The 27,959-nt window shown below is 37.8% G+C and overlaps 2 protein-coding genes across 11 annotated transcripts in view; one reads left to right on the top strand and one right to left on the bottom strand.

Moving 5' to 3' along the window:
* Positions 1-26: 26 nt before the first annotated feature.
* rad23aa (RAD23 homolog A, nucleotide excision repair protein a) lies at positions 27-16,420 on the top strand. Its single transcript, XM_088344059.1, has 9 exons — positions 27-335; positions 5,346-5,507; positions 6,032-6,243; positions 6,756-6,799; positions 8,344-8,471; positions 11,633-11,720; positions 12,632-12,762; positions 12,952-13,113; positions 14,565-16,420. The coding sequence occupies exons 1-9, from the start codon at positions 270-272 to the stop codon at positions 14,676-14,678; spliced, it is 1,107 nt and encodes a 368-aa protein (XP_088200185.1). The 5' UTR covers positions 27-269; the 3' UTR covers positions 14,679-16,420.
* Positions 16,421-19,996: 3,576 nt separating this feature from the next.
* nfixb (nuclear factor I/Xb) overlaps positions 19,997-27,959 on the bottom strand; it is a 196,775-nt gene continuing 188,812 nt past the window's right edge. For all 10 annotated transcript variants that reach the window (XM_088343992.1, XM_088344001.1, XM_088344009.1 and 7 more), the window contains one exon: positions 19,997-27,745. In XM_088343992.1, the coding sequence (XP_088200118.1) occupies positions 27,731-27,745 (15 nt within the window). In that variant the 3' untranslated portion in view covers positions 19,997-27,730. The remainder of the gene's footprint in view (positions 27,746-27,959) is intronic.

The following is a 27,959-nucleotide window of genomic DNA, read 5'->3' as shown; positions in this document are numbered from 1 at the left end:
TTCTATATTATTCGGTGTACAAGACGCGGGGGAAATGCCCAAGTCCCGCAGTCCTGAACGAGATCTCGCCCGTTCGACAGGATTCTGCTCCTGATTGCAACGGCAAGTTGTCACCAAAGATGGCGATTTGCTGAGTGCTCATGGATACACCAATTTTACGGTTAGCCGTTTTGCCACCTGAAGCGTCAACCGGAAAAACAATCTAACCGCTCGCCGAGACATATTTGATCGTTGGAGGGAAAGCGGGATCAACGTTGGCCACCGCCACCATGCAAATCACACTAAAAACACTGCAGCAGCAGACCATTCAAATTGAAATAGATCCCGAGCAAACGGTGAGTAGCATCCGAGCTAACATGCTAACTTCAGCTACACAGCCTGTCTATTAAATGGTTGTTTATGTGCATGTTAGCTGTGTTTGCTGTAGAAATATGCTGTTTTTTGTTGGGATGTACAATTCTTATTTGTTTATGGACATTTTTTCGTCGAACTCTCGTTACCTCGCGTGCTGCTACAGGGTGTGAACAACACTTGGTTAGCTTTAGCTAGCTAGCGTGTTCAGTAGCCAGTACAAAAGTGCTCTACGTGAAGGCTGACGTTTTTGAGCACGTGCTGCCAAAAACGTCGACTACTTACAGCCTGACTATGTTGTACTAACAATGGTGAAATTGGTGAGTAGTTAGTATGGTTACAATGATAGTGCTATTGAAGTTGCTAATTGCTGCTGGCTGTCCTAATGTCGCTAACATGACAAAGTAGCCGGCTAATTTTGTTAGCATGGTCACTGATCTAACATGCAGTCTGACAGGCCAACAATTTGGGAAGGTATTCGTATAGCGCATTCATCTCCCTGCTCATGGAAGATATGCCACTCTTTTGAGTTTTTATTGGCATCTTGTTGTTAATGTTTATCTGTGTTGTTTAGCCTATTTATTTATTTTCTGGTATATTTCAAAGAGTGGGCTCTCGGGCAGTGTTTCTCAACTCGTCTGACTTGAGTACCCACCATTCCACCATAATGACTGTGGAATGGAGTAATCCAATATATTCACCCTATTTTTCAATGACAAGCTGCAACCCTAGTTATAAACAAATTCACTTCTCAATTTTATTGATTGGAAAGATGAAAGCACATTTTGTCAAGTCATGTTTTAGTCAAGCCATATTTGTATTGTCCATAATCACAAAAAGTCTAATAAAGCTGTACGACTACAATCACTCCATCCACTGATCTAAAACCTACGTGGGAGTAAGGAAAAAAAAACTCAGCATGAGGAGAATTAATAGACTGAACACAAGCATCATTAACATGATATATACTGGACTGTCTCAGAAAATTAGAATATTGTGATAAAGTTCTTTATTTTCTGTAATGCAATTAAAAAAACAAAAATGTCATACATTCTGGATTCATTACACATCAACTGAACTATTTCAAGCCTTTTATTATTTTAATATTGCTGATTTTGGCTTACAGCTGAAAAAAACTCAAAAATCCTATCTCAAAATATTAGAATACTTCCTCAGACCAAGTAAAAAAATAATTTTATAACAGCAAAACTAAATCAAACATTTGAAAATGTCCATTGATGCACTCAGTACTTGGTTGGGAATCCTTTTGCACGGATTACTGCATCAATCCGGCGTGGCATGGAGGCAATCAGCCTGTGGCATTGCTGAGGTGTTATTGATGCCCAGGATGCTTCGATAGCGGCCTTTAGCACATTTGCATTTGTAGGTCTGGTGTCTTTCATCTTCTTATTAACTATACCCCACAAATTCTCGATGGGGTTCAGGTCAGGGGAATTAGCAGGCCAATCAAGGACAGTGATGCCATGGTCAGTGCACCAGTTACTGGTGGTTTTGGCACTGTGGGCAGGTGCCAGATCATGCTGGAAAATGAAATCCTCATCTCCATAGAGCTTTTCAGCAGATGGAAGCATGTAGTGCTCTAAAATCTCTTGGTACACAGTTGCATTTACTCTGGACTTGATGAAACACAGTGGACCAACACCAGCAGCTGACATGGCTCCCCAAACCATTGCTGACTGTGGGAACTTCACACTGGATTTCAAGCAACTTGGATTTTGCTCCTCTCCAGCCTTTCTCCAGACTCTGGCGCCTTGACTCCCAAATGAAATTCAAAACTTGCTTTCGTCTGAAAAGAGGACTTTGGACCACTCTGCAACTGTCCAGTGCTTCTTCTCCATAGCCCAAGTCAGACGCTTCTTCCGTTGTCTTGAGTTCAGAAGTGGGTTGACCATGGGAATACAGCTATTGTAGCCCATTTCCCGGACACGTCTGTGAACTGTGGCTTTTGATACCTGGACTCCAGCTTCAGCCCACTGTCTTTGAAGCTCCCCCAAATTCTGGAAGCGGCTCTTCGTCACAATTTTGTTAAGGCTGCGGTCATCTCTCTTGGTTGTGCAGCGTTTCCGGCCACATTTTTCCCTTCCAACAGACTTTTTGTGGATATGCTTTGAAACTGCACTCTGTGAACAGCCTGCTCTTTGAGAATTTTCCTTTTGTGTCTTACCCTCCTGATGGAGGGTATCAATGATGGTCCTCTGGACAGCAGTCTTCCCCATACTTGTGATTTAGTTTACTGAACCAAGCTGAGTGTTTTTAAGGCTCAGGAAACCCTCGCAAGGTGTTTCGAGTTAATTAGATGATTCAGGTGATTAGTTGAATAGCCTACTTGTATACTTTTTCATGATATTCTAATATTTTGAGATAGGATTTTTGAGTTTTCTTAAGCTGTAAGCCAAATTCAGCAATATTAAAATAATAAAAGGCTTGAAATAGTTCAGTTGATGTGTAATGAATCCAGAATGTATGACATTTTTGTTTTTTTAATTGCATTACAGAAAATAAAGAACTTTATCACAATATTCTAATTTTCTGAGACAGTCCAGTAGGTTATAACGATGTCCTATTGACAGCTTCCTGAGGTCAGCATCATTCTTAAACAGCATTGCACACCACCGAGGCCCGAATGTAGAACGCTCTTGAACCTGCTGATTTTTGCTTGGGTCTTAAGATCACTAGTAGAGCAGGAACATAGGGGAAAATTAAATCTGAAAGATTTGAGGGCGCAATATATTCACCCTTTTTTCAAAAAACAAAGTGACCAGCAAAAAACAAAATAACTTCCAAGTACTGTACATACTTGCATATAAGCCTACATCTTATATAAGCAACCCCCTACAACTGCTTTAAAATAGCCCCATACTAAAATAAGTTAGTACCCAAAATATATAAAAAAAAAATGTGTAACTAAAGTATGACAAATATTTAATTGTTGGTAATAAAGATCACTGGTGAAAAAAGCTAGAAATATATTTTTTTTAAACAATTAACTGCGTATTCAAGCAGTCCTTCAATGGCAGACATTTCTTCGCACATTTTATAATCACGTTCTTCTTGGACTTGCTGGTTTTACACTTTTCCTTCCCCTCATCACTAAATTTCTTGGGACTCATTGTTATAGACGGAAGAAATAAATAAAACAAAATCACAATAAAATGAGATGTGGTTCCTCCCAAACACTATTGGGACAGTGCGGAGTGACTGAACAGGAAGAAGATATCGAGCAGTGCATTATCGCCATGTACTGTGTAATTGACCTTCCATTTTTCTTTTTTCGTGCATTATCGCCTTGTACTGTGTAATTGACCCTCCATTTTTCTTTTTTCGTGCATTACCCACAAAAACGGGTCCGTGGCCCACTGTTTGGTCCTGACCAACCAGTTGAGAAACACTGCTCTAGGGAATTGCTAGTCTTTCATTTTAATATTAATTACACAAGAAGGGAGTACCTCATGTGCGACCCTCTCAAGATTTCTTAATTCTCCTTATGTTTAAGCTTAAGTTTTTTAATATAATTTGTTATTGTAACTTTTATAATGGACAACGAAATGACAAGTTGGCATATTGATGGTGCAACAGGATAAATATCACAGGATAAAATAATAAGTTGTGGATAATGTTTAATGTGAATATGAACCAAACAAGAAGACTCTAAATTTTGGGTCAAACGAGTTTCCCCAGTGATTTAGGATGGCTGTACTTGCCCAAGACACACCCCAGGAAGTCCATTCCCAACGACCAGGGTGGTTAAGTGTTCTGTGAATCATGAAAAGCATAAAAATATTAGGTCTGCAACTAACGAATAATTTCATAATCGTTGAATCGGTCGATTATTTTTTCGATAAATCTATGTATCTGATTTCTAATTTCCCTACTATTTATTTAAATATTGAAGTTTTGTACAGATAGATGATACTGCTCAAAACAAAATATTATATGATTAAAAAACGATAAATAGAATTATAGTGTCACTTAACTTGACAATAAAAAATTGCTATAGACCTGTAAATTTGTAAGATACTTTTTCTACCACCTTATCCACAGATCATATTACATTTGGACTCATACAAAACAAAAAAGAAAAAGCAATACATTTCAATTTTTGTAGATTATTTTATTTCCACGCAAAAAAATCTAAATGTGAGCAACCCCACTTATCAAAATGTTGTCAACATATCTGTTTTAGGGGTAAATTTTGGAATATAATTTTTGCCAGAATGAAAATGATGTATGCTCAATAATTTGCCCCTCGTGTATAGTTGAAAATGTCATTATTGTTATTTTTCTTTTTACTTTATTTTATACTTCTCTGTATTTCTGTCCCCTTGACAATTATCTTTGTTTGATGATGAAACAGTCAAATACTACTAAGTTGAAACTTTCATGTCAATTTTGTTTGTTAATCATGCAATGTTCAAAATCTAGTATATAAAAAAATTAACATAGCTTTTGTCGGCAATGTGTTTAATCGGCTATGTTTCTTTGACTTAAAAGAAAAAAAGAACTGCATTATCCTTTTCATTTTTCGACTAAAGTATGGTTACCCAGGGTTTTATTTTGCAGCATTGAGGGTTATTAATGACTTTGTGTACAAGCTCTTTTTCAATCTATTAGTTTTTGCACTGATGTTCCTGAATGTCTGGGGTTGAAAGAGTCCTTCACAATTTTCTGAGCTCTCTTAACACAGCGAGCTCTGTACAGTCAATCAAGGGAGGGTCAGGTGCATTCCGCCCTTTTCTGTGCTGTGCCGATCACCTTTTGAAGTGCAGATATTTGGGTTGAATCATACACAGAAAATTTGTCAGGATGTATTTTCGTTGCCCTAATGTAGATTTCAGAACTGGAGATGTTCTACTGGTGGTCTGTGCAGCTCTTTAAGACATTGATTACCGGCTATATAAATAAATGTGACTTAATTTGATTAGAATGTTAGTGTTATCTTTGTTAATTTATGTTTTTTTTTCTGCTTTTATTAGGTGAAAGCCTTAAAAGAGAAGATAGAAGCCGAGCGAGGAAAAGACAATTTTCCTGTGTCTGGACAGAAGCTGATATATGCCGGAAAAATTCTTCAAGATGACACGCAGATTAAGGACTATAAAATTGATGAGAAAAATTTTGTTGTTGTCATGGTGTCCAAGGTGAGATCGCTTTACATCCTTTTGGCTCCATTCATATTTATTTTGATAACCATATCAATATTTTTATTTAAGTTATTTCAACGATTAACAAAGTAGCCATTGTATTCATTCAATTGATAATTTGGTATAACTAATTTTATACAAAGTAGCCAACATCTCCAATTTGTAAAATTTTAGTTTCTAATCTCTGGTTGTTTTTGCGTACTCCCATTTTCTACAATCTCAAGGGTGTTTGATTTTTGGGGTCAGTGTCTTTACAACATCTTAGTTATCTCCGTCTGCGACAAAATCTACAACGCGACCAAAGTGCGATTTAACACTATAGTATTCTGCAATAACATAGCCATTTTAAACGGACCTCTCCCTCTGATAAAGTCAAAAACTGATCATTATTGCATTAAACATTTTGTTGAGTTCATATGCCTCAAATTTGGTTAACTTGACACAAATAAAAAACATTTGCTACTTAAAGAAATATTGTAATCTAATCCTTTATCCCACATTTTTTCAAAACATGAACAAAGGCTAAGACTGCAACCCCCGCTGCGGCTCCTCCTACTTCGGACGTGCCCAAGACTTCTTCCCAGGATTCTGGCTGCACATCATCATCAGTCCCAACTTCAAGCCTAACCCCTACCCCAGTCCCAACCTCCACCCCTGCAGCTGTCCTTACACCCCCTGAGGAGGTCAAGGAAGAGCCAAGTGTTGCGGCAACAGAAACCCCGCAACCAGCCAGGTACTTATTTTAGTTATAACGATAACTAGTTCCTCCTCCACAATGCATATTAAAGCTTCTCCCATTAAGAAAAAAAAGTCCTGATGTATTAATAAAGAAAAGATCAATTTTACACCTAAGGCTTATTACTTACCTTTCATTGTATTACAAAGGATTCTCACTGTCCAAGGAATATTGTATACATCATACAAGATGATGCTGGCTGGCAGATACAATTACACAACCAACGGATGCTGTTTTCAGGCGTGTGGATGCTTGGAAAATTATAGTCCTGCTTTGCAACTGTAAGAATTCAGTTAGTCTTGAAGGGATCTATTGACAAATGCACAATCAATCTCAGTTGAATGAGTATTTCTTAAAATCAGTATTTCTGTGAATCTGCAATGCGAAGGTAGTCCTAGATCATGCCCTGTAACCTAACCTCCCTTTTGTATTGTCAACAAGTAATCTTGTTCTTTTTTAAATAAATTTGAAAATGATTTAAATTGTTAACTTTATTTTGTTCATTTTAGTTCCAGTGGTGGCAGCCAGGGTTTGGATGCCTCTTCTGCTCTGGGTATGTCTTCTTCACTCAATATTTGCTACACTTAAAATACAAAAATTTGGCAAGGGGTATTGCTGGTAACTCTTGATTTCCTGAGAACACACTTTACCTATGTGAACAATAGTACCTGATGTGGCAACAGTGCCGCGGTCAGTTGATCAGGAATGAACGTCCTCATTATTATTGCAGTTTTAATTTTAACTCTGGAGCCGCATGCGGCTCTTCGGTGCTCCCTGGCGATTTTTCCAAAATGTGCGATAGGAACGAAAAACATGACCCAAACATTTGTTTTCCAATGAACACAGATATATGCAGTATACATATACAGTATGTGTTGCCTTCTTCATAAGGCTTATATAAAGGTTAAATTTTTTGCTGCTCCAAACATTTTTTGGGGGTCCAAAATGGTTCTTTCTACATTTTGGGTTGCCAACCCCTGGTGTAACGATTAAAAAAGTCATATTTGAATAAAAACAAATGGAATTCAAATAAAAAAGCAGTCCCTTTGAGCTTCAGATATTCATTTGCATAGGGAATATGTTTTGCATGTGCATATTATGACTTAAAATTATAGGTGAACTTGTGCCTTCGAATGCATTCACAGATGAACAGCTCAGTAAGTTCCAAGTCTAGTTTTTTTGTTATTAATAAAAAGGTGAAAGACAACATTTATTAATTTAATTCTTATTGAGTAAGCAGTATGAATGGTTGTCCAAGGTAACTGAATGTGTTTAACTTAGTTAAGCATAATGTAACAGTTCTTTTTGGTTCTAATTATTTTAGAAACTATTATTTTTTTGGCTTGTTGATCCGGAAAATAAAGTCATGACCTTTGCTTCAAATGATTTTAAATGTAATTTTCTTTATATTAAACCGAAAACATTATTTGTATACATTTTGTGAGAAAATCAGCTGAGGTTCAGATACTTTGCTGTATTTTTTGTATTCCTTTTAGTACTAAGATTTTTAACCCCTGTATTTTGTAGTTGATCAACCTTTTTTTAATTTGGCTTAGAACTGCTATTAATGTTGAATTTGTTGAGTTTAGTGATACTTTTTCCAATTATGTCTAAGATGACAGCAATAGCATGCCCTGTTTTTTCAAATGTGCTTTACATTGAAAAACAATAACCCTTTTTACAGAATGAGTGATTACGTATGCTCATCATGTCAGACACTTGTGTGAACGGCAGACACGGTTGCCATCTGCCAGGGACGTTTCAGGCTGCATACCAATACATATCTTGCCTATATTTAAATGGTAACAAAAGCTGCCCCTCTTGTGAGGTCCAAGTTAGGAAATGGGATATCTGTTGGGCCGGTCACATATGATGAACTCTCCTTTGTCGTTCAACTATTCAAGACCACTGTATTTTCATTCGTGCTTACACACACTGAACTTTGAGAAATCAATGAGACTTCGATTTACATGCCTAATTTAGCTCAGAGTAATCCTGACCATATTTTGTTGTACAAAGAAACATTGCAGTATAACATGTGGCAATCATTGCTGATATTAAAAACGTGTCTGAAAGTGTGTGTGTTTTTGTTTTCAGTGACTGGGGCTGAGTATGAAGCAATGCTCAAAGAGATCATGTCCATGGGTTACGAGAGGGAGAGAGTTGTTGCAGCGCTCCGGGCCAGCTTCAACAATCCTCATAGAGCGGTTGAATATCTTCTCACAGTGAGTCACACGCCACACAACTATACTGATGTTACTTTTTTCTTTGTTTTCTTTGTAATGCAATGTGATAACATGCAAAGAGGTGTTAATGAAGATCAGAGATTGCAAAAGTGAAAGTTATACAGGTATCCAATAAAAATGCCCAGTCGTACCTCTAATTAAGAATTTAATTTGTTCTGAGAGTAGCTTTGTAGCGTGAACTTCGTAAGTCAGATTCAGATTCAGATTCAGATCTACTTTATTGTCATTCTAGTACACGTGTATACAGAACGAAATGTCGATGGATCTGACTCCCACAGTTTCCCTCAGTGTCCTTCAGTGTACAGATATAAATAAAGCTGTATTGTGTTATTTACCATAGTGCCGATAGTGCAAGAAGAGACGCTAACCAGATGTGCAAGATGGGCAGTCAGGTTAACAAGTCAGGTACACAGTACCATTATATTGTAAACAATAACACTGTAAGTAATAACACTGTAAGTAACAATAGTGCAGAGATCAAATGTGCAAGGAGTGGCAAGCTATAAAAAAAACTGCCACTAGTGCAAAAGTCAAATTAGCAGCCGTTTAGATTTAAGTTAACTATATGTTAGATTGACCATTTAACAGTCTAATGGCCAGGGGGACTAGACTATTGCGGAGCCTGGTGGTCCTGCACCGCACACTGCAGTACCTCTTCCCAGAGGCTAGCAGAGTGAATAGTCCATGATGGGGGTGAGAGGGGTCCCCGGTAATGTTCTTAGCATGGGATAAGCAGCGCTTCTGGCCAATGTCCTGAATGGAGGGAAGTGTAGTCCCGATTATTTTCTCCGCTGTCCTCGTTACCCTCCTCACACTACCCCAGTCGGTAGCGCTGCAGCCTCCACACCACACAGAGATACAGCTGGTCAGGATACTCTCTATGGTAGAGACGCATTTTAAATATAAATGGGATATTCCGTTCCAAGCGCCCCAAAATACAGTATATATCTTTCTGATAAATCATAGTTTATTAGAACATGAAACAATTACATGTTAAAATGAAGTCATCGCAAATAAACAAGATGCACATATTGTAAAAAAACAGAATAAAGAAAATAATAAAAAAGGATTCATTTAACTTTTTGCATCTAATTTCTTGAAAAAACTGATCCAGTGACGTCTGCTTTTGCCAGCTTTTGCCAATCTGTTGGAAATGCGTGAGGCAGACATATTGAGCGATAGCTCGACTTGTTAACACTTTCTGAGTGATTCCCTTCCACAAATTCAAGATTTCATAGAATTTTGCCAATATGTCTTTTATTTGGGCTGATTGAATGATGGCTGCGTCCTCCTTCCTGCCATCTTGCCGGACCCCTTCTTTTGCCTTGTCTCTGAACTCTGACGGTGATACGTAGAGCATTCTGGGATACACGGATGCGCATCAAGTTGCCAGGCAGATTTTAAGCGATAGCCAGTTTTTTTTACGTTTGGGAAACTCTGGGAGCGGCTAATAGCTGCGCCTACTGTACTGCATTTTTGAATTCCTATCCTGTAACGCCTTTGTAACTAGAGGCAATATTTTCCCAAAACTTTCATATGTAGAGACATCCGTAAGTAGCGGTATCACTATCTTTTTTAATGGTTTACTTCCTTTTGCATCGGCTCGCTACAGTTTAACTGTACGGGTCAGTTGTATCGACATTTCGTTCTGTGTGCATTGTTACAAAGAATGATAATAAAAGTAAATTCTATTCTATTCTATTCTTTTCTTGGCATTTATTTGAAAGGTAAAGTGCCTTTGAACTCTTCAATCATTCGCCACATTTTGGGCTTCAAACATAAAGATAAGGAATTGTCATTGTTAATATTTTTGTCAAGAATGAACAAAAACTGCGAGACAATCACGAGGTGGAATGAAATGTATTGTATATTTAATACCTTTCCTAACAAATTAAAAACTGAACTGATTTACATTCAGTGCAACAAACTCACCCCAAAGTTTAGTGACGATCTCTGAATGATCCATTGTTGTCTTAAATGACTTATGATGATAAATAGAATCTACCTATGTGTAACCACATCTCCTTAAATATGCACCTTCTCTATGACAGTCTTAGGATTCTGTTTAAAGTTTAGAAAGCATGTTGTAGACCATGGAACACAACAGGTACGCCTGAGATACTTTTGAGAAGTTTAAAGCTGAATATAAAAAGATTTCCCAAGTTTCAAACATCTCAAAGAACTCGGTGTAAGGGATCATGTTGAAACGGAGTATCTGACCGCTGCAGATCTACAACAAGGCGAAGACTTATCAGATATGCTGCCAAGAGACCCATTATAAATTTAGATTAACTGCAGAAATTCACTGCTGAGATGGGATAGTCAACCAGTTGTACATTGCACAAATTTGGCCTTCTATGAAAGAGTGGCAGGAAAATATTTTTCCATAGATGTTCATGAAAAGTAGTCTTTAAATTCTGACGCATGCCTCGTGGGAGATGCATCAAACATGTGGAAGACTGTCAGATTAAAACAAAATCAAACTTTTTATATGGTTGGCATAAAAGCAACACCGTTCATCACCCTGAACACAAATCCCCACTGTAAAACATGGTGGTGGTGGCCTCACTAGATGGGCTTGCTTTTTTTCAGCAGTGACAGGTCGGCTGGTTCAATTGACCAAGTTGATGAATGGAGCCAAGTTACAAGATGTGTCTGATAGAAAACCTGTTAGTCTGCAAAATGTCAGAGAATAAGACAGATATTTTTATACTAAAAGAACAATGATCCATAAAATAAATCCAAATGGTTTATCAATGAATATATAGAGGTGTTAGATTGGCCAAGTCAGAATTTCATTCTACTTCGTGATTGTGTTCCAGTAGTTAATCCATCCATCCATTATCTGCACCGCTTATCCCCAGTATGGTCGCGGGGCAGTAGTTAATCGTTAAAGACCGAAATGTGGAAAAAAAAAACCTCAAGAAGGTAATACTTTGGTAAAGCACTGAAAAAATATAGTTTCTTAATTTAAGTTGAAATCAAAATTGGTAACTACATGTGTTCCTAAATGTTATTAGGTAATATACTGGGCTTTGTGTATTTTCTCAGCATTTTATATTCCCTAAAATAAATGTTTTCACTAAGAATCTGGCTTTCCTCTTAAAATATGTGTGGTGTAAATCTGTGTGTATTTTCAGGGTCTCCCGAGCAGCCCAATTCAGGACACGAATCCCCCGGCGCAAGTGCCTGCATCTGGACCTACTGAAGCACCATCTGCAGCAGAAGGTGGTATATATGGATACTTTTGCAGGCGCTTGGCTTTTATTTGATGCTTGAAAATACTTATCCCAAACAGGGATCCCGCAACCAATACAAGACTCACCGGTTTTCCTTTTTTATTTAAAAAGATCCACATTAATGCGTACACAAACCTTTCATTGTCAGGTCCCAACCTATTCTGTACCATAGACCGGTCTGATGACTGACAATATTTTCGTGGCCTGGCCCAATAATATTTGTAATGATTATAATGATGATAATAATATTATACAATCCACTGTGTAATGGTTTGATCTCATCACACTATTTTTAGTAATTTTTTTTGGGTGTATCTATTTATGAATCTGGCTTTGAAGAACATTGAATAATAACAATGTGAATCTTATTTTTTTTATTGTGTTAATAGTTTACATTGTCATTAAGTTATTTTAATCATGGCAGCACGTATTCAACAACATGATACTGTGAGTAAAAATGGTGCAAGAGAAAATAAGACCGAGAACCTTTTTCCATGTTTGTTACATCCATAGTGGTCTATCAGTTATAATTCAGTGCTCTCATGGCCGCGATCAGGGTTTCAATTCCCATTGCATAAAATGTTGTGCAAATGCTTTCGGACATATTTTTTGACCGATCAATAATTACTCAAATGCGATAATATACTACGATAAAGCCTCAAGTCTAACATGAGTTTTTTTTATCTTTTGACCCAAAAATGTGCGTTCTGCACAAATCAATATGGTATAAGAAAAAACAAGGCAAGATGTATTGTAGGGCTTTCCTGAATTCCTAAAATCATAATGTATACCTTTTTCCTATCGTTAACCATTCACACTTGTATTTGTGAATAACGAATGAAGTCATAGGAAAGGGGCACATTGGCATAATAATAAGGATTCTCTTTTTTTCTTTCTCAGGAGAAAACCCCCTTGCGTTCCTGCGCACACAGCCCCAGTTTCTTCACATGAGGCAGGTTATCCAGTTGAACCCCGCTATGCTTCCAGCTCTTCTGCAACAGCTTGGCAGGGAGAACCCCCAACTTTTGCAGGTAATGCCCTCAAACATGCATGTCCGCTACCCATGTTCCGTCACGTTTTTGGTTTTAATACATTACACTGTAATGATTACAGTATCATAACTTGTTTTTGGAGCAGTCACAGATTCGTCATATTTATATTAATTTCCTTGTATTTTATTCACTGAAACGATTTTGCTTGTGGCTCGTCCCCACTTGCAGCAAATCAGTCAGCATCAAGAGCTTTTCATCCAGATGTTGAACGAGCCGGTAGGCGAGGGCGGCGAAGCGCCAGAAGTTGGTGAGATTGGGGCGGCGGGTGAGGAGGGTGCGCCTGTCAACTATATCCAAGTCACGCCTCAGGAGAAGGAAGCCATTGAAAGGGTAAGTGACTGAAAGTGATGGCATAAGGTCACTCAATACATGTGGTATCTCTTCATACGAACTTAACTCTCTTATCACGAAAACGGATGCCAGGGCCCCCTTTTTACAAGCACTATTTAAATTACTGTGATCAAACGGTTCCTGGAAGAAAATGCGGGCCTCTTCCTGATCACCATTATAAACCAATTCAAATAGTAAAAATAAAAAATACCGCAAAAAGATAAATACGATGATATTAAAGGAATAAAATGCATGTTAACTATGAGCTTTTATCACGGAGGCAGTCGCCTTAGTGGAAATGTGCGTGTGAGGCAGAGGAAGGGGGGAAGGTTTGGGTGCAAGGAGGAGTAATAGATGCCATACCTGTCAACTGAAATGTTTCCGCTATTTTTTTTTTTTTTTTGATCATTTCAAATTGTGTACTCCATAGATCAATTTTTATACGGGGGAAGGGGGGGAAGACAAATCTCATCTTTCCCATGAAAGCTCTAATCTGTATCATCTCGGTTACTCGTAGCAGACGACAACCTCATTGCAGATTGCTAATATTAATATATTATATAATCTACATATTCTGTCTTCCTGTGAGTGAAAAGGTTATCGTAAGGTTTACTGCTTAGTAAGGGGAATTGCAACCATTAATGTGGGTAGCAATTGCCTGAGGTTGATGGGTATGAGATCTATAGACTGTTCATTCGTAGGCAATCACTCTTAACTTAAAATTGTAGTTAATGAAATTTAAAACCAGGATTCACCAAACTATCTGTATCAGGCTTGCCACCCCATATAATTCAGCTGGCAAAACGATGCTGAGAGAAGCATGAGTCACTTCCCCTCAAATAACGCCCTGCAGTTCTAATTATGTACACTGGATGTCACCGATGCATGCAATAAAACACTTATAAAGTAGCTCTATTTCATTGATTTTTTTTTCCAATGCAAATTATCAATTTATTGCTTAAAGGGGAGATATTACATTGTTATTACTCTTGTTTGTGTAAATGAATTTTATTGTTTGTTTTGTATCTTTACTAACCAATTGAATAAAATAGTCCCTTTATAAACTGATACACAATATATGGAGGGAAATGCTAATGCAAAATGTTTTCTGTTTTCCCTCATGCATTGCCATGGTATCAGATTTAAAAATATTGGCATGTTAAAAAAATTAAAATGTTTTTTTTTTCCCCTCCTGATACAATACATTTAAACAGCACATTTTTTTATTTGTGCCTGTAGTACTTTGCATACGCAAACTGGCGGTGAGCAGTTAGCAGTCTTGAGGGTGCTCTAGCGGTAGCCTCTTGGAAGGCTCTTGACTTGAATTTTTGTATTCGGAGCAAGATTTTCTTTCAAATAAACCAAAACTCTCGCGTTTAGACTTTTGTTTGAAGAGGTACCACAGTACATTTGGAAAGTTTTTTAGATTGCCTCTCTTTTGACTCTTCCAGCTAAAAGCACTCGGCTTCCCCGAGCCACTGGTCATCCAGGCCTACTTTGCCTGTGAGAAGAACGAGAACCTGGCTGCCAACTTTCTCCTCAACCAGGGCCTGGAAGACGACTGAAGAGCTGTGCCCAACCACCTTCCTGCTACTCCCTTCCCAACCCTCCCCTCTTCAAAGACTGCACCCCAGATTTACTGTACAGTGACCAACCTCAGCTTCACGCAAGAGGAGGGCGGAGGGAAAAGGGGATAGCCGGAAGGGGGCGGGTTGGGGTGGGATGGGGTCGCTTCGTGATGAAACAGAACGGAGGTCGTGTGCAGGAAGGTGGGACTTAATGATATGTTAGCTCATGGAAGGTCGTGCGATAGAAGTGGGCAAGTCCACGTGAATTCCAATGGAATGTGTGGGATTTGTTTCAGAGACAGCCACAATTTGATTTTAGATGCGCTTTGTCAACACTTTAAGGGGGCTGAAGTTGCTGCGCTATTTGTGGGGGGGCGTGCGTGAGTTAGTGTGTGCGTGTGTCTGTCTATACACAAACATCTGCGTGCCTGTGCAGATGTGATACAAATCCGCTGACGTAATCAGTTTGCATTGCCTGAATTTATGCTGTTGCCGAGCACATTGGTCCCCTCCTACAACACCGTCAACAAATGTTAGCACCACGTTTGTGTCCCACGTGTCAACACAAGCGAGTCTCGGCTGTGTTTTACAGGTCCTACAATCAACTGACAATAGTCGGTCTTTCTCTCCTTTTTACTTTGGTTTGCTTTCTTTCTGACTAACATAAAAAAAAATCAAAGGAACACTTATAAGTTGATGAAATCAAATCAACTTTGCCAGATGCTTCCAGTGTTCACTATGACAGTAATTATGATGCAATTTGAAGAATAAAATGAATATATCATTTCTTGTTTACAATACAATAAAACGTGGCTGGTATTTTACCCCGTCTTTTAAATTTTTCTGCTATCTTTGTTGTTTCACATGATTTATAGTTGCTTTAAAAGGTGTATTATCTCCTCAAACCCTTAACTCATTCAGTGTTATCGACGTATTTTCACTTCATTTACGTTTTTCTGCCAACATTAATTTGCCTTTTGGGGTATAATTTAGTCAAGTAAAAATATCTAAATTAAGATCCGTAAGTGTGGAGTTCTAAATGTCAGTAAAATCTCATCAAATTATTTTTTGGAAAAAGTTAAATTAGATCCCTAAAAGAATGTATATTAGTGATGTGAAAAAAGTCAATGGAATTTAATGAGTTAAACAATTCAATGGGCCATCCAAATCTCTCAATTCTTTTGCCATTTTCACACTTGTAGTATTTACCAAATGAGTCCGTGATGGTGCACTCAATTCTTTTACATGAAACAGTAAAATATTTCATACCGCTTTATGTGACTTTTTTCCCCAATACTTTGTCGAATGGGTATTTTGTCTTAAATCCTGAATATTTTACCTCCTACGTTTGTCGCTTTCAAAACTGTAGTAAAGTTTGAGACTGGCCGAACTTCAATTTTGCTGGGAAAATCTAAAAAAAAATTTTTTTTTTTCAGTTTTATATTTTTTTTCTTCCAAAATTTAGAATCTAAACGTTTCACTCTATTGTATATCAATTCTGTCAGTTCAAAGGCTTGTAAAGTTTTGGGCCTTGTGCAAATTTACCAGCCTGGTCTTGTTTAATGAAGCGTGGTGCTTTCATTTGTTTCATAAAGTTGAACATAATGAATGGGGTAAGAGCAAATTTTCAAAGTGAATCTGTAATTGTGAGATCATTTTGTGAATTGACTATGTCTGCAGCAAAAAACATGATCTTGACTATGCTGTGCTACAATAAATATCCGCGGTCTTTCAGGCAATTGTTTTCTTTGTAATTAATTTGATTCAGTGTCCCGGGTTAAAATTGGCCACCTGGGTCTTAATTGGAATAATTAAAAGGATCCGGGTTCGTACGGCTGCTTGAAATCCTTTGAATTGTGTTTCTAAATGCTGGAAATTGTTGCCATGTTTCTCTAGTCTACTTACAAACTACCGACACTTCTCTTTGCCATAGCAGTTCTTTCCTAGTTAGGAACTAGCTGGCATTAGTTTGTATGTCTTTGTCCTATCAAGTGTCAGGGTCCCGCTCCCAATAGGACAGGTGCATGCTACACCTAAACTGGGCACTGTAAAATGTGCGTAAGTGGAAGGATTACGCATCAATTATTGACATTTATTATGGGCCATACCAAAAAGGTAAGGTCATTTTTACCAGTGGTAAGTTGTAAATGGGAGAACTTTTTGCTACTGAAAATTTACGCAACATACTGTCACTAGTCATGTTTACTCAATACTTATGTGTGGAGCGATTTATTTCAAATACATACGTGATTTACTAAGATCTAAAAAGTCTTGATGAATGCAGGTATATTTGTGGATGTGCAAATTATTTCATACAGCATTCCTTTAAATGGTACTGGGTAAAAAAAATGGAAAATTTGCTTTGAAATTCCTTAAAAAGTGCTCGTTTTTGTCCATGAAAAAGGCGTACGAACCCTGAAGTATGATTAGTTCATAAATCCTTGTGATAGAATGCAGACTCCCGCGAAGATGAACAAATCTTAACCTTCATATTTGGTCAATTGGAGAGAATACCATTAAATACTTAGCAAGAATCGTTTCTGCTTGGTTTTGGTTGCCATAAAAGGACAGCATTTAAAACAGTAACCTGAAAACAAATAGATTGATTAATCAATTCCAGCAGGCATTCAATATTTACTTACGTTAACAAAAGTTCTTGTAGTGGATACCAAAAGGGCCCCCATTTCTTTTGTCAAGAAATACGCTATTATATATGCCGACATTTTTACATCTTAGCCTTCGGACGAACGCCCCCCTTGCACTTTTTAAGACATAAGCTACAGTCCAATGTTTGAATGTAGTTCCTTTGTTTCGTGCGATTTTTTAAGTCACTGTTTATATTTTACCACTAGATGTCACTGTATAGCAGGAGTGTCAAACTCATTTTCACCGAGGGCCACACCAGCGTCCTTAATCGCCTGATGTGAATTATAAATGTAACTAAAATATACATATAGTTACTCCTTCATGTAAAGGTTATTATGTATTCAAGTCACAAAAGTACTGTAGCATTGAAAACATGTCACTACCCATATCTAATCTATCAAATGTATCTAAATTTATCTAAATTACTTTATAAATCCCGTTCGGTGCTCATGCGTGTGTGTATGTGTTTTATAATCTCAAACGGCTGAACCGATTTTCCTGAAAATGTACGGTTGTACTTAAGGACTCTGCGAACCGAATCCCCAATACTGTACTGTAAATACCAACGAAATCGACAAACACCAGCTTGTGGGGTATCTAACGCTCTCTGTCGGCCAAATTGGACATTGCAGCTCGCAACCACTCCAAGCCGCTTAATTATTCTTCTAGCGACTCAATAACGCGGGGCCATTTTGCTTGTTTATTTTAAACTAAATATAATAAATCAACAAAATAGGTTGGGACATTTTTAGGGTAATATATTTCTCAATTCCACTAATTGGCTTCGATACGGAATACTGTCATGTAGCAGCACTTAGATGCCAATTTGTGGGTATCGTAGTCAACAGGCATTGTGGGAAAGGTAGTCTTTCGTCAAGAAATCTTTTGTCCATTACATTTTTAGATGCTCAAACTTTTGATGCCCTCATGGGCCACATGCCCTGATGTTGCGGGCCACATTTAGACCCCAGGCCGTGAGTTTGACATTTTTTCTATGGTGTACAACCTAAACCAAGTGCTAAAACATGGAATAATAACAAGTGGAATACAAATATTTAAAATGTGGGAATACATTTTTCTCTACGTGATTCGATCAAATTGTCGTATTACTACTAATAATTTACCTTTTTATTTAGAATCCTTTCTATTTCTTTTTACCATGTATTGGTAGCTTAAACGGACAGAGCGAAATGTTTGACTACTAGATGTCGCTGTATAGTGTAGTGCAACCCAAACCGGCTGCTTGAAAGCTGGAAGGACAAAAACCACGGAGACGCAAAAGTGACCAAAACACATTTATTTGCACAGCCTTTTTGAGGGTTTTGGGTACCCGTACCAGCAAGATGGCGGACGATTAGGTCAGCTCTCTTTAGATGAGGCTCATATTATGTCAAATAAATGCTCAAACGTGGTGCCCTTGAACAACAGGGTGCCCCTCTAAGGACAGTTGAGGTGCCCGCGGACTTGTTGCGAAAATAGCTCACCAGTGCTGGGTCATTGTGATTTTCTAGTAAAATACATATTTTTAGTGGTTTTAGTCTATTCAATCATACTTAATCGGGTAAAAACAAAGTAACAACATGGTAATAACATGATAAAGTGGTCGGCGGCGCCCTCTGTTGGCTGCGGCTGCATCGGCTCGCTACAACGGGTCAGGTGCAATCGACATTTCGTTCTGTGTACATTGTTACACAGAATGACAATACAAGGAAATTATTATTATTATTATTATTATAAGTTGTTTTTTTTTAGAAATGCATATCAAACTGGGGGCCTTTTTCCCTAATTAATAACAAAAACTAGCTCTTGGCTTGAAAAAGTTGGAGGCCCCTGCTGTATGGTACACTAAAGTGCTTAACTGATTTACTTCTCTCTATTTTTTGGGCCAGCCTTTTTGAGGTGCTTGGGCACATGTATCAGCAAGATGGCAGACAATGATGTCAACTTTCTTTAGGTGAGGCTCATGTTGTGTAAAATAAATGCTTATTTCTAGAAGCACATCTATATAATAGATCATGCATTTTTACTTTCTATGCAAATCAACATTGTTTTTTTTTTATTGATTATGTTATTTGACCACTAGGAGGCACTAAATAATACACATTGTTCCTTTAAAATAGTCTTCTTTTCATTTTGTCCTAAAAATGTTGAAAAACATTGATTTAGTTTGAGCATAAAATGTCAGTAATTTACATAAATATGAAAAACCATATTCTATATGTATTATAGATAATAATACTAAAAAAGCTTAATATTACGTTTTGAAGGTATAGTCACCCATGTGCCGGTTGGGGCCCTCTGGTGGTAGGAGGTATGTCAGAAGTTTCACAATTAACATATAGTGTTTTTGGGTAGTATGTGTTACAGGAGTCACTAGCGATATTATTTACTAGTATGAAATGCCCTTTCCTTTTTTTTCAGTTTTCCTTTGTGGGGTATGGAGCTGTTTTCTTGTTTTGATTTTGAATGTTTTCCCTGCGAGCAAAAAATGCAAGAGAGGTAGGCACTTAAAAACTGTAGCTTCAGCCTAATCCCTTTGGGCACATGTTATATGTCTTATATTATTGTATTTTTCAACTGCTTTTTGTGCAAATAGTTTATTATTTCCTTTTGTTAATTATTGATGGATGTTTTTTGTACTGTGCCTAAATAAAAAGCAACACACAATGTACAGTCAAGAACATTCTTTTATTCAATTAAGTGTTGCTCTTATCAAACTGTGTTTTTTCATCGTTATTATGGAAAAGAAACTTTAACACATGCATTTCACCAGGGGCTCTCGGAAATGTCTGAGGATGGGTTACTGTTTAGAACAGCGAAGGGGGAGAAGAAGCACTCCCGGTGGATTAGGTGGTGGTGGGTGTCCCTAAATGCCCCCCTTCCTCATCCCGACCTTCAACTCCACTAAAATGTGCTCGTTGTCCATTGCCAACATGGTTCAATAATACTGCTACTGCTGGTATATTTTAAAGGTGCTTTTCTTACTTGCTAAAGAACGTTCACACCAATTTAAAGACTCCGTATTGCGAGGCAATGTGTGACATATATCATTGTGCTTAAAAAAATGAAGGATATTAAAGGTATTCCCAAATAATTTTTTTTTTCAACTAGGCACAGAACGTGTAGTGTTCCTCTGCACAATTATGCATATATGTTGCAAAATATTCCACGCCCAGGGCACTCGAGAAATTTTGTCTCAAAGTTGACCCATCTGGCTGGTTTCTTGTAGAGTTTTGATGTCAATAAGGGAACACTTTCAAAATGGCAAATCCCATTAACACAACATGTGAGGCCAGCTCCGAAACAGTGATTGGATTGAACAGCGATTGCATCCAAATAATTTCTGCTTGGAGGTAGGTGATCCTGGCTTTATGTTTGTGTTTTTCGCTGCTTGTGTCGCAGTTGGTATAATTCTGTCCAGCTCGCTCCCGGTTGGCGTCAGGGCTGCCGAGGGCTTTCCTGTTGTTTGTTACAGGTTGGCGCTCGTTGGTTGAGCACCGAGTTTGTTTGGCTGGCTAGCCTGGTAAGACTGCCGTTAATATCGGTTTTGCCGTGTCCCTAGGTTTATTCACGGTTATTGATTATTCACTTGGTGTTTGTTGTCATAGCCGTTTTTCGTTGATGGTTCCAGGTTAGCCAGGGTGCTCACTGTGTGTCTTTTGGTCAAACAGCCTTGCGTTTTCCGCCAAGGCTGCAGCCACCTTTCGTTGATCAGTTCCAGTTAACCCCAGTTAGCTCTCAGCTAACTATACTGTACTTATAAACATTTTTTTCAACAAATAACTTTTGTACTTAATTTTAAAATTAATATTTTTGTAATATTGCACAATTGTATTAATTAAGGACCTGATCCACTTTAACTTACATGATACTTGGCCCCATCATGTGGACGTTATGGAAAACTGCATTTTCTTTCTGGTTCTGTCCTACAGAAACCATACATTTTCAACAATTTTGAAAGAGCCCCAGGGGGCCACTAGGGAGCACTAAAGACTCGCATGTGGTCCAGAGCAAGTTTAGCAGTGGAGAGGTTCATGTCTGTTGGCGATAGAAAGCATCTTCCTATATTGAGCAAATCAGAATGCAGAACCAATGCACAATGGGAATCCGTAAAATAGCAAAAAACGTATAAAACGCGATGCAGAAAGAAATTAGTGTTTCCTGAAACTCTCACCTTCTCTCTTTCTCTCTCTCTCTCCCCCTCTCTGTCTCTCTCTCTCTCTAGAGACAAAGAGACAGAGAGCGCACAAAGAGAAACAGAGAGAGATTGGTTTTATGCAAAAACCATGCACTATTTCCTCACATTTTGCTTGTATAAAAATTTAGGAATACCTTTAAGCCTCAACATCATGGAACTGCTCTGCTTTTATAAGGTGCTTTAAACAACATTTGAGTTTTTTGTTTTAAAGTGGTTTTATTCAGCCACTTAAAAGGTGCAAAATTGAATGCAGCATTAATGCTGTCAAGGATATGCATTTTTTTGAAAAAAGAACAGTAACCAAATCCGAATGTGATTGTAAAAAAATAAATAAGACACACTGGTTACACATTAATCTGCGTAACTAGCCATTCTAAAGCACATTTAGCTAAACCCAGTGGCCTCTGTGATCCCCCCTGCCCCATCCTCAACACACACCCGGAGCCCACTGGTGCAACTTGTTCACTTACATTGGCGGTTGAATGGAGAAGCTGAAGAAGATGGGTATGGCAATACAATGTGAAGCGTACAGACAAGAATAACATGTGAGCTAAATGCATTCTGCTCAGACAAAGAAAAAAAAATCTTGTGTATTTTCTAACCCCACCATTTGGGGAAAAGGGGAAAAAAGGACGGGCAAAGGATGAGGGGCAGCTACAGACTACTCCAGTGTCCAAGATAGACAGAAGACAAGATACAGAGGAAAAAGCTTATTTTTTTTCTTTTTTTTAACGCATTTTTCTGCTTTTTTTAGATTCATCAACAATAAAAAAATGAACTAAATCACACCATTTGCCTTAAGTACAATGTATACTGCTTTAAAAAGGAGAAGAGAAACAAGTGGATATAGAAAGATGGAGGGGATTTTTTTTTCCTTTTGAGATGGGATGTCAGGAGTATACAGGGTGGAATCTGTGAACAAAAGGCACTTTTTTTAGGGACAACCTTTAAGATGCTCTGAATCTACAACACTACTCCACCAAACACATATTTATAGTCATTTACAAGAGGGTGATAGGGGCGGGGTCACTTGAAGGGGCGACAGCACCGCTCCACAGCAAATGCAAATTTCTGAATTTTTTACACCAAATAAAACAAAACTCGACAAAAAAATGGTCTTTTTGTGCATCTCCCAAAAAAAGGGGAGCTTGGTTTTGTCCCATATTAGGATCTTGGATATGAGATGATACAATCAACATGGTGTCAAACGTTCATTGGGAGATTGCCTTTTGTTACAACATCCTTTTCCCCCAGTTAAACAATGCCGCCTCCCTTGTACATACAAAGAGACAAATATAATAATGCTTTGTCTTCATGGTTGTTTGTAATCATGTAATACTATTTACGTAGGCCTTTAGTAGATTTGTGGTACTTTAGAAGATGTGGAAGAGTATTATAGCCATACTGAAAGAAATATTAGAAAACGGTGAGATAAATGTGATTAACCTACTATTATTAGAATAGTTTCAATTAAAAAAGTTAGTGTAGGGGATAAATTATCACAATGATAATTAAGTATATTTTTTCTTACATTCTAATGATCATAGTTTTAAACATTTTGCATTATAAACGTGTCCATTCCTCTAATATTCAGGATTCGTACACCTTTTCCATGGCCAAATTCAAGCACTTTTTAAGGACTTTCAATGTCAATTTTTAAATTTCTCCATTACCAGTAAAGGAAGAAATCCGTCGTGACTCATGTAGTTTGCAGATCCACATATATATGTGTGGTTTACACATGCAAATTTCAATCTTGGGTCTGTATTCATCAAAAAAGGATTTTTAGATATCGATTAAATCGCAAATTCATTTATGGTTATGTACAATAAGTGTGCAAAGATTTTAGAGACAAATCTCTCCCCATAGGTGTTGGGTAAAATAACTGTAATATGTAGGTCACATTTTCAGTTGCAGGAAGTTCTTCCCATTACAATTTATTTCTTTACTACTGGGAAACGCTACTTTAACTTTTTGAGAGGCCGATAATTAATGTCCATAATTGACACGTATTCCTTGCACTAATACACATTTCATAGTGCCCCTTTTAGGTTGAGCATGCACCTGTCCTCTTGGGCGCAACTTGTAGGGGGAATGACGTTTCATAGGTCAAAGCCATAAAAACTAATGCCAGATGCCATCAATCACGAGGGACAAAATGCAAAGACAAAGCGAAACCACCAGAAAGCGGTATGGACTTCATTTTTAAGCACTTCACCCAAAACTCAATAACCTTTTTAATCCTTGTAAACACAACATTAAAACATTTACAAGATTTCAAGCCTGTAAGAATCCTTAATGTTGCTTTTGAAAAACGTTTTGTAAGGAAATGTCATCTTTTTGTAACAAAATGTACTTGTAATCAACACAATTGCAAGGACTTTTATTCTACCCATTAATCTGTATGGCTTTAATACTCCTCGCGGAAAAGCACCAGCTTTCAATGCAATTTGTGTTTTCTGAGTTGCAAAAGTGCTCCTTCAGCCCTCCCACATGTTAGATACAAATTTCAAATGAACTCCTCTTAAAAAAGACACACAATAAACAGAAATATAAAAACAATTCCCCCTGTTTACTTACAAAGAGATGGATTTCTTTTTTACTCGACTCTGATATTTAGAGTCCCAGAGCAAATGGACTTAAAACACAAACTAACACAAGTGGAAAGCAGAAAAAGAGATTTCCCCCCTCTTTTCTTGCAACACCCTCAAACAATCGAAAAAAAAAAAAACACAACCAAAATCCTCTACCAAGGCATTGCACATGGCTCAAACAACACGCACGGTTGCATTTAGGCAACGATGCTTCCCATCACAACAAGAAGGAAAACCTAACAGAAGCTGATGTTTAGTTTTGAACTCATTTACATCTCGATTGTTTTGTTATCATTGTTTGCCATCAACTTTCTTGTCTGTCCTGCCATTTTGTGCAATTGAGAGGCGGCTACTTAGCTCCAATCAGCTTTTACTGAGATGCAACCTGACTGCCATGCTTCAAAAAATAACTAGACTGCCACTGAACTTATATTGCAAATAAAAACAAAAGGTATATATATCCATAAATATATATATATATATGAGTATGTTTAATATATATAAAGATGCTTGCAATTATTTAGTGAACTGTTCTTTCCCCTCTCCTTTCATGGATTCTTTTTTCCCCCAAATCGGCATTCACAATAGCTTATATATATGAATAAAGAACCTGAATAAATGTTGACAAATTGCATAATGGGAATACAGAGGCACTTCCTTTACATTAGAAAAGAAATGACAGAAGCTACCGTGATGTTGTCACAACTCGATGAGGTGGTCGGCCGACTAGCGAGCTTCCCTGCGCTGAGGAAAATGGCCGGGCAGTCCAGTTATTTTGTGAGTTCCGGTGGGCGCTCTCGACAAAACCTTTCGGGCGTCTTTCGTCGAGAATATCGTGACGTACGTGGGAGAGGATCACACAAGCGTGAAGGCCTCGTCAGATTGTCGACATTTAAGATGTCCCTCTAGGGATTCGGGCGGGTAGGGTTTTATGCACGTTAAGCATTTAAGACGCATGTGAACATTGATTTTTAATGAAAGGTTTGGCTGGCGTGATTTTTTTAGTGCATTTGAAAAATCAATAAGGGCTCAACTACTTGAAACATGTTGGAACTGACATAGAACTAATCCTGTGCATCCCATTTCTTATTAAATCCGCTTTAAAATAGGGGCACATGGCGACTTAAAACAACGATATGTAACACACTTATTTTGCTCCGCAGCGTGGTTGCCCCCTACTCTTGGAGTCGGGGCCCGTCTGGGAGTGTAAACAACAGGGTAAACTTTTTCGAGAGATAGAAAAAGTGTAAAATTCCCAGTTTCAGCAACCTTTCCTTTCTCTTCCTCCAACACTTGTGATGCGGCTCCACCGCTATCAACCCACTGTGGTCCGAATGCAAAAAGCAATGTTTTCTTTTTAACCTCAGTATACATGTTCAAAGTAAATATTTTTTGGGGTTGATTGTCACAACATTTTAGCGTTTGTACTAGGGCTGCAACAATGAATCGACAAAATCGATTAAAATGTCTGTTAAAAGCGTAATTGAGGAGTTTCATCATTGATTTGTTTTGTCACTCAATTTATGCATTGAATTTTGTTGTAACACCGTAGTATAGTTCTGCAGTTGAGGGGACGTGCTTGTCGTACCACCTGACTCTAGAAGAAGGCAACTCGAGATCAGTTTATTGCGTGACATCATTGTGATGTTGCCTTTTTTTAAACTTCATAATAAAAGTACCTTACATATTTGCAGGCATATGTATTTTTGTTTATTGTTAAGCTATTTTACAAAAACTAGGATTTGGTGTTGTTTTATATTTTAGAATATTCTGTTGTTTTGTGCACCATTTTTTTCTATTTGTTCTAAACTTAAATATTCGACAAAAAAGATGATGAAACTAAAAATGCGTTCTGAGAAAAATCAGATTAATGATTAAATGAAAAAATATTTGAACGATTCATCGATTAATAAAATAATTGTTAGTTGCAGCCCTAGTATGTACATTTGCTACTATTACATTTGCAGGTTTCATCTCTTTCGGTGTTTGTAATAGGAATGGACTTTAATCATGGCAAATTGTTTAGACTTTTTAATCGAATTCCAATATTTTTTTAGCATAAACATTGTTTTAGTTAGGGCAGAAAAATCTAAAAAAGTTAAAATTTCGTGTGAACCCTGAGCATCCTTGTGGCGCTGAAAAAAAGCCCCTGCATTAGCTTTTGTGGTGTAAAAATGTATGGCCCATATAAGACTTTTATTTAGTTTGGCTCATTGGGAAGGTGAGAAGTTATGTGCCTGTGCCTCTTAAACTCTCAAACAAAAAACATATCCCATGTTTAACTTCCCTGCTGGCTAAAAATGGCAGTTTGCCTTTTTCTCTACAATTGGATGGAATCCACTAACAAAATTTAAGTTTGAGCTATGCAGGTACTTCAATGCTCAAGGGTCAAGCTACCAGTTCCTTGCTCAGTTCATGTGCTGTAGCTTCATGATTGCCAAATTGACATCAACGGCCTCTCTCTTCTATCATATAACTCTTAAATTATGTCCCCCTCTTTAGTTTTTTAAACCTGACCACGGGTTAGACTAGGCTATGATAGGTAAGAATTTGCTAACTTGCTAGATGTCCTATTGTGTTTTTTTATATAAGGTGCTGTCATTCAAATACAAAACAATTACAAAAAAGTACAAATCGAAAATGAATAAAATAAAAAGAACATGCTCATATACCAGAAGAAATTAACTACATTACAAGAGGGCAAAGGAGGGGAACCGATAAACCGATACCTCTGTATGAGTCATCTATATTGAAGTGACCATGTGGGCTTGGATTCGTCGATTAGGTAGTGACAGTTGAATGGTATTGTAACTGCAAATCTAACCTTAGAAATACTTTATGATGTGTTTGCAAAAGGATAAAACTGTTGTGTTCATGGCACACATCCCCCCAGATTAGACTTTCTTTTTACAACGTATGTGGGGAGATGTGACAGTAACAATGTGTGGGCTCTTGTGCCTTGCTTTAATGCCCCTCTCCCCCACTAGAATAGAACTTGGAATACGCCAGTCAAAGAGACCTTCGTGACTCGTAAGTAAATAGTGCACATCGATAGGATTCCTGTTAAATGATTCAGCCTGTAGGGGCAAAGCCTTCAAGCTATGTTTTGGCATTGTGTCTCTTTAGTTAGGAGGGAGCAAGGGGGGGCTTTTTATTACAGTCTTAATTGGACTAGTTTAGGGTTGAGTATGGACTGCAGTTTTACTTGAAAGATAAATGAGTAGTTCACTGCGGGTGTTGGATGACTATTTGTTGAATTTGAAATCACTGGAATCTTGCAGAGAAGTTGACGCAGGTCAGTTCCTCAGGATCCTCTGGCATGGCTCCAATTTTGTGCTGCTTCCTTTCTTTTCAGGAGACATGCCGATAGGCTGCTTGCCACCCTACACTTCAGCGTCCTGTCCTGGCGCCCATCATTTGGCTCCTTCCTCTGATAGAACCCAATGAGCCCGGAGTTCTTCCTAAATGCTGCTGAAATTTCCTACGTTTGGTGCTATGTTGGGATTTGCCTTTGTGAGTGACATAATGGCCGGCCACTCTGTTGATTGTAGGACAATTATCTATTTCCGATTGTAAAATAATTCTAGTTGCTGGTTTTCTCACAGATCTTGTCAAAGGAACCAAGACTGAAAGAGAGAAAAACAAAGAAGGATATTTTGATGAATTGTGAAATATATACAGATGCAAAACAATGCCAGAAATAGCAAACGTAAAACCAACAACATATCTTAGTTTTGTAGGTATTCCTCCAAAAACGTGAAAAAAAAAGTTTCCTGATGGCTTTGCAGTAAATCACTGGGTAGGAGTCATCTTCTGGTAACAATAAACATTCGTATATAA

This window comes from Urocampus carinirostris, chromosome 1 (assembly GCF_059441175.1).
Source record: "Urocampus carinirostris isolate Australia breed hairy pipefish chromosome 1, RoL_Ucar_1.0, whole genome shotgun sequence".
In the NCBI taxonomy this organism is placed as follows: domain Eukaryota; kingdom Metazoa; phylum Chordata; class Actinopteri; order Syngnathiformes; family Syngnathidae; genus Urocampus; species Urocampus carinirostris.
Note: the sequence above shows the minus strand (reverse complement) of the source record. Positions and strands in the feature narration are given on the sequence as shown.

Bases quoted from the DNA above. Each gene is read 5' to 3' on its own strand.
- rad23aa (XM_088344059.1), top strand. From the start codon at position 270: ATGCAAATCACACTAAAAACACTGCAGCAGCAGACCATTCAAATTGAA. The intron at 336-5,345 runs GTGAGTAGCATC...TGCTTTTATTAG, and splicing joins AAATAGATCCCGAGCAAACG to GTGAAAGCCTTAAAAGAGAA. The intron at 6,244-6,755 runs GTACTTATTTTA...TGTTCATTTTAG, and splicing joins GAAACCCCGCAACCAGCCAG to TTCCAGTGGTGGCAGCCAGG.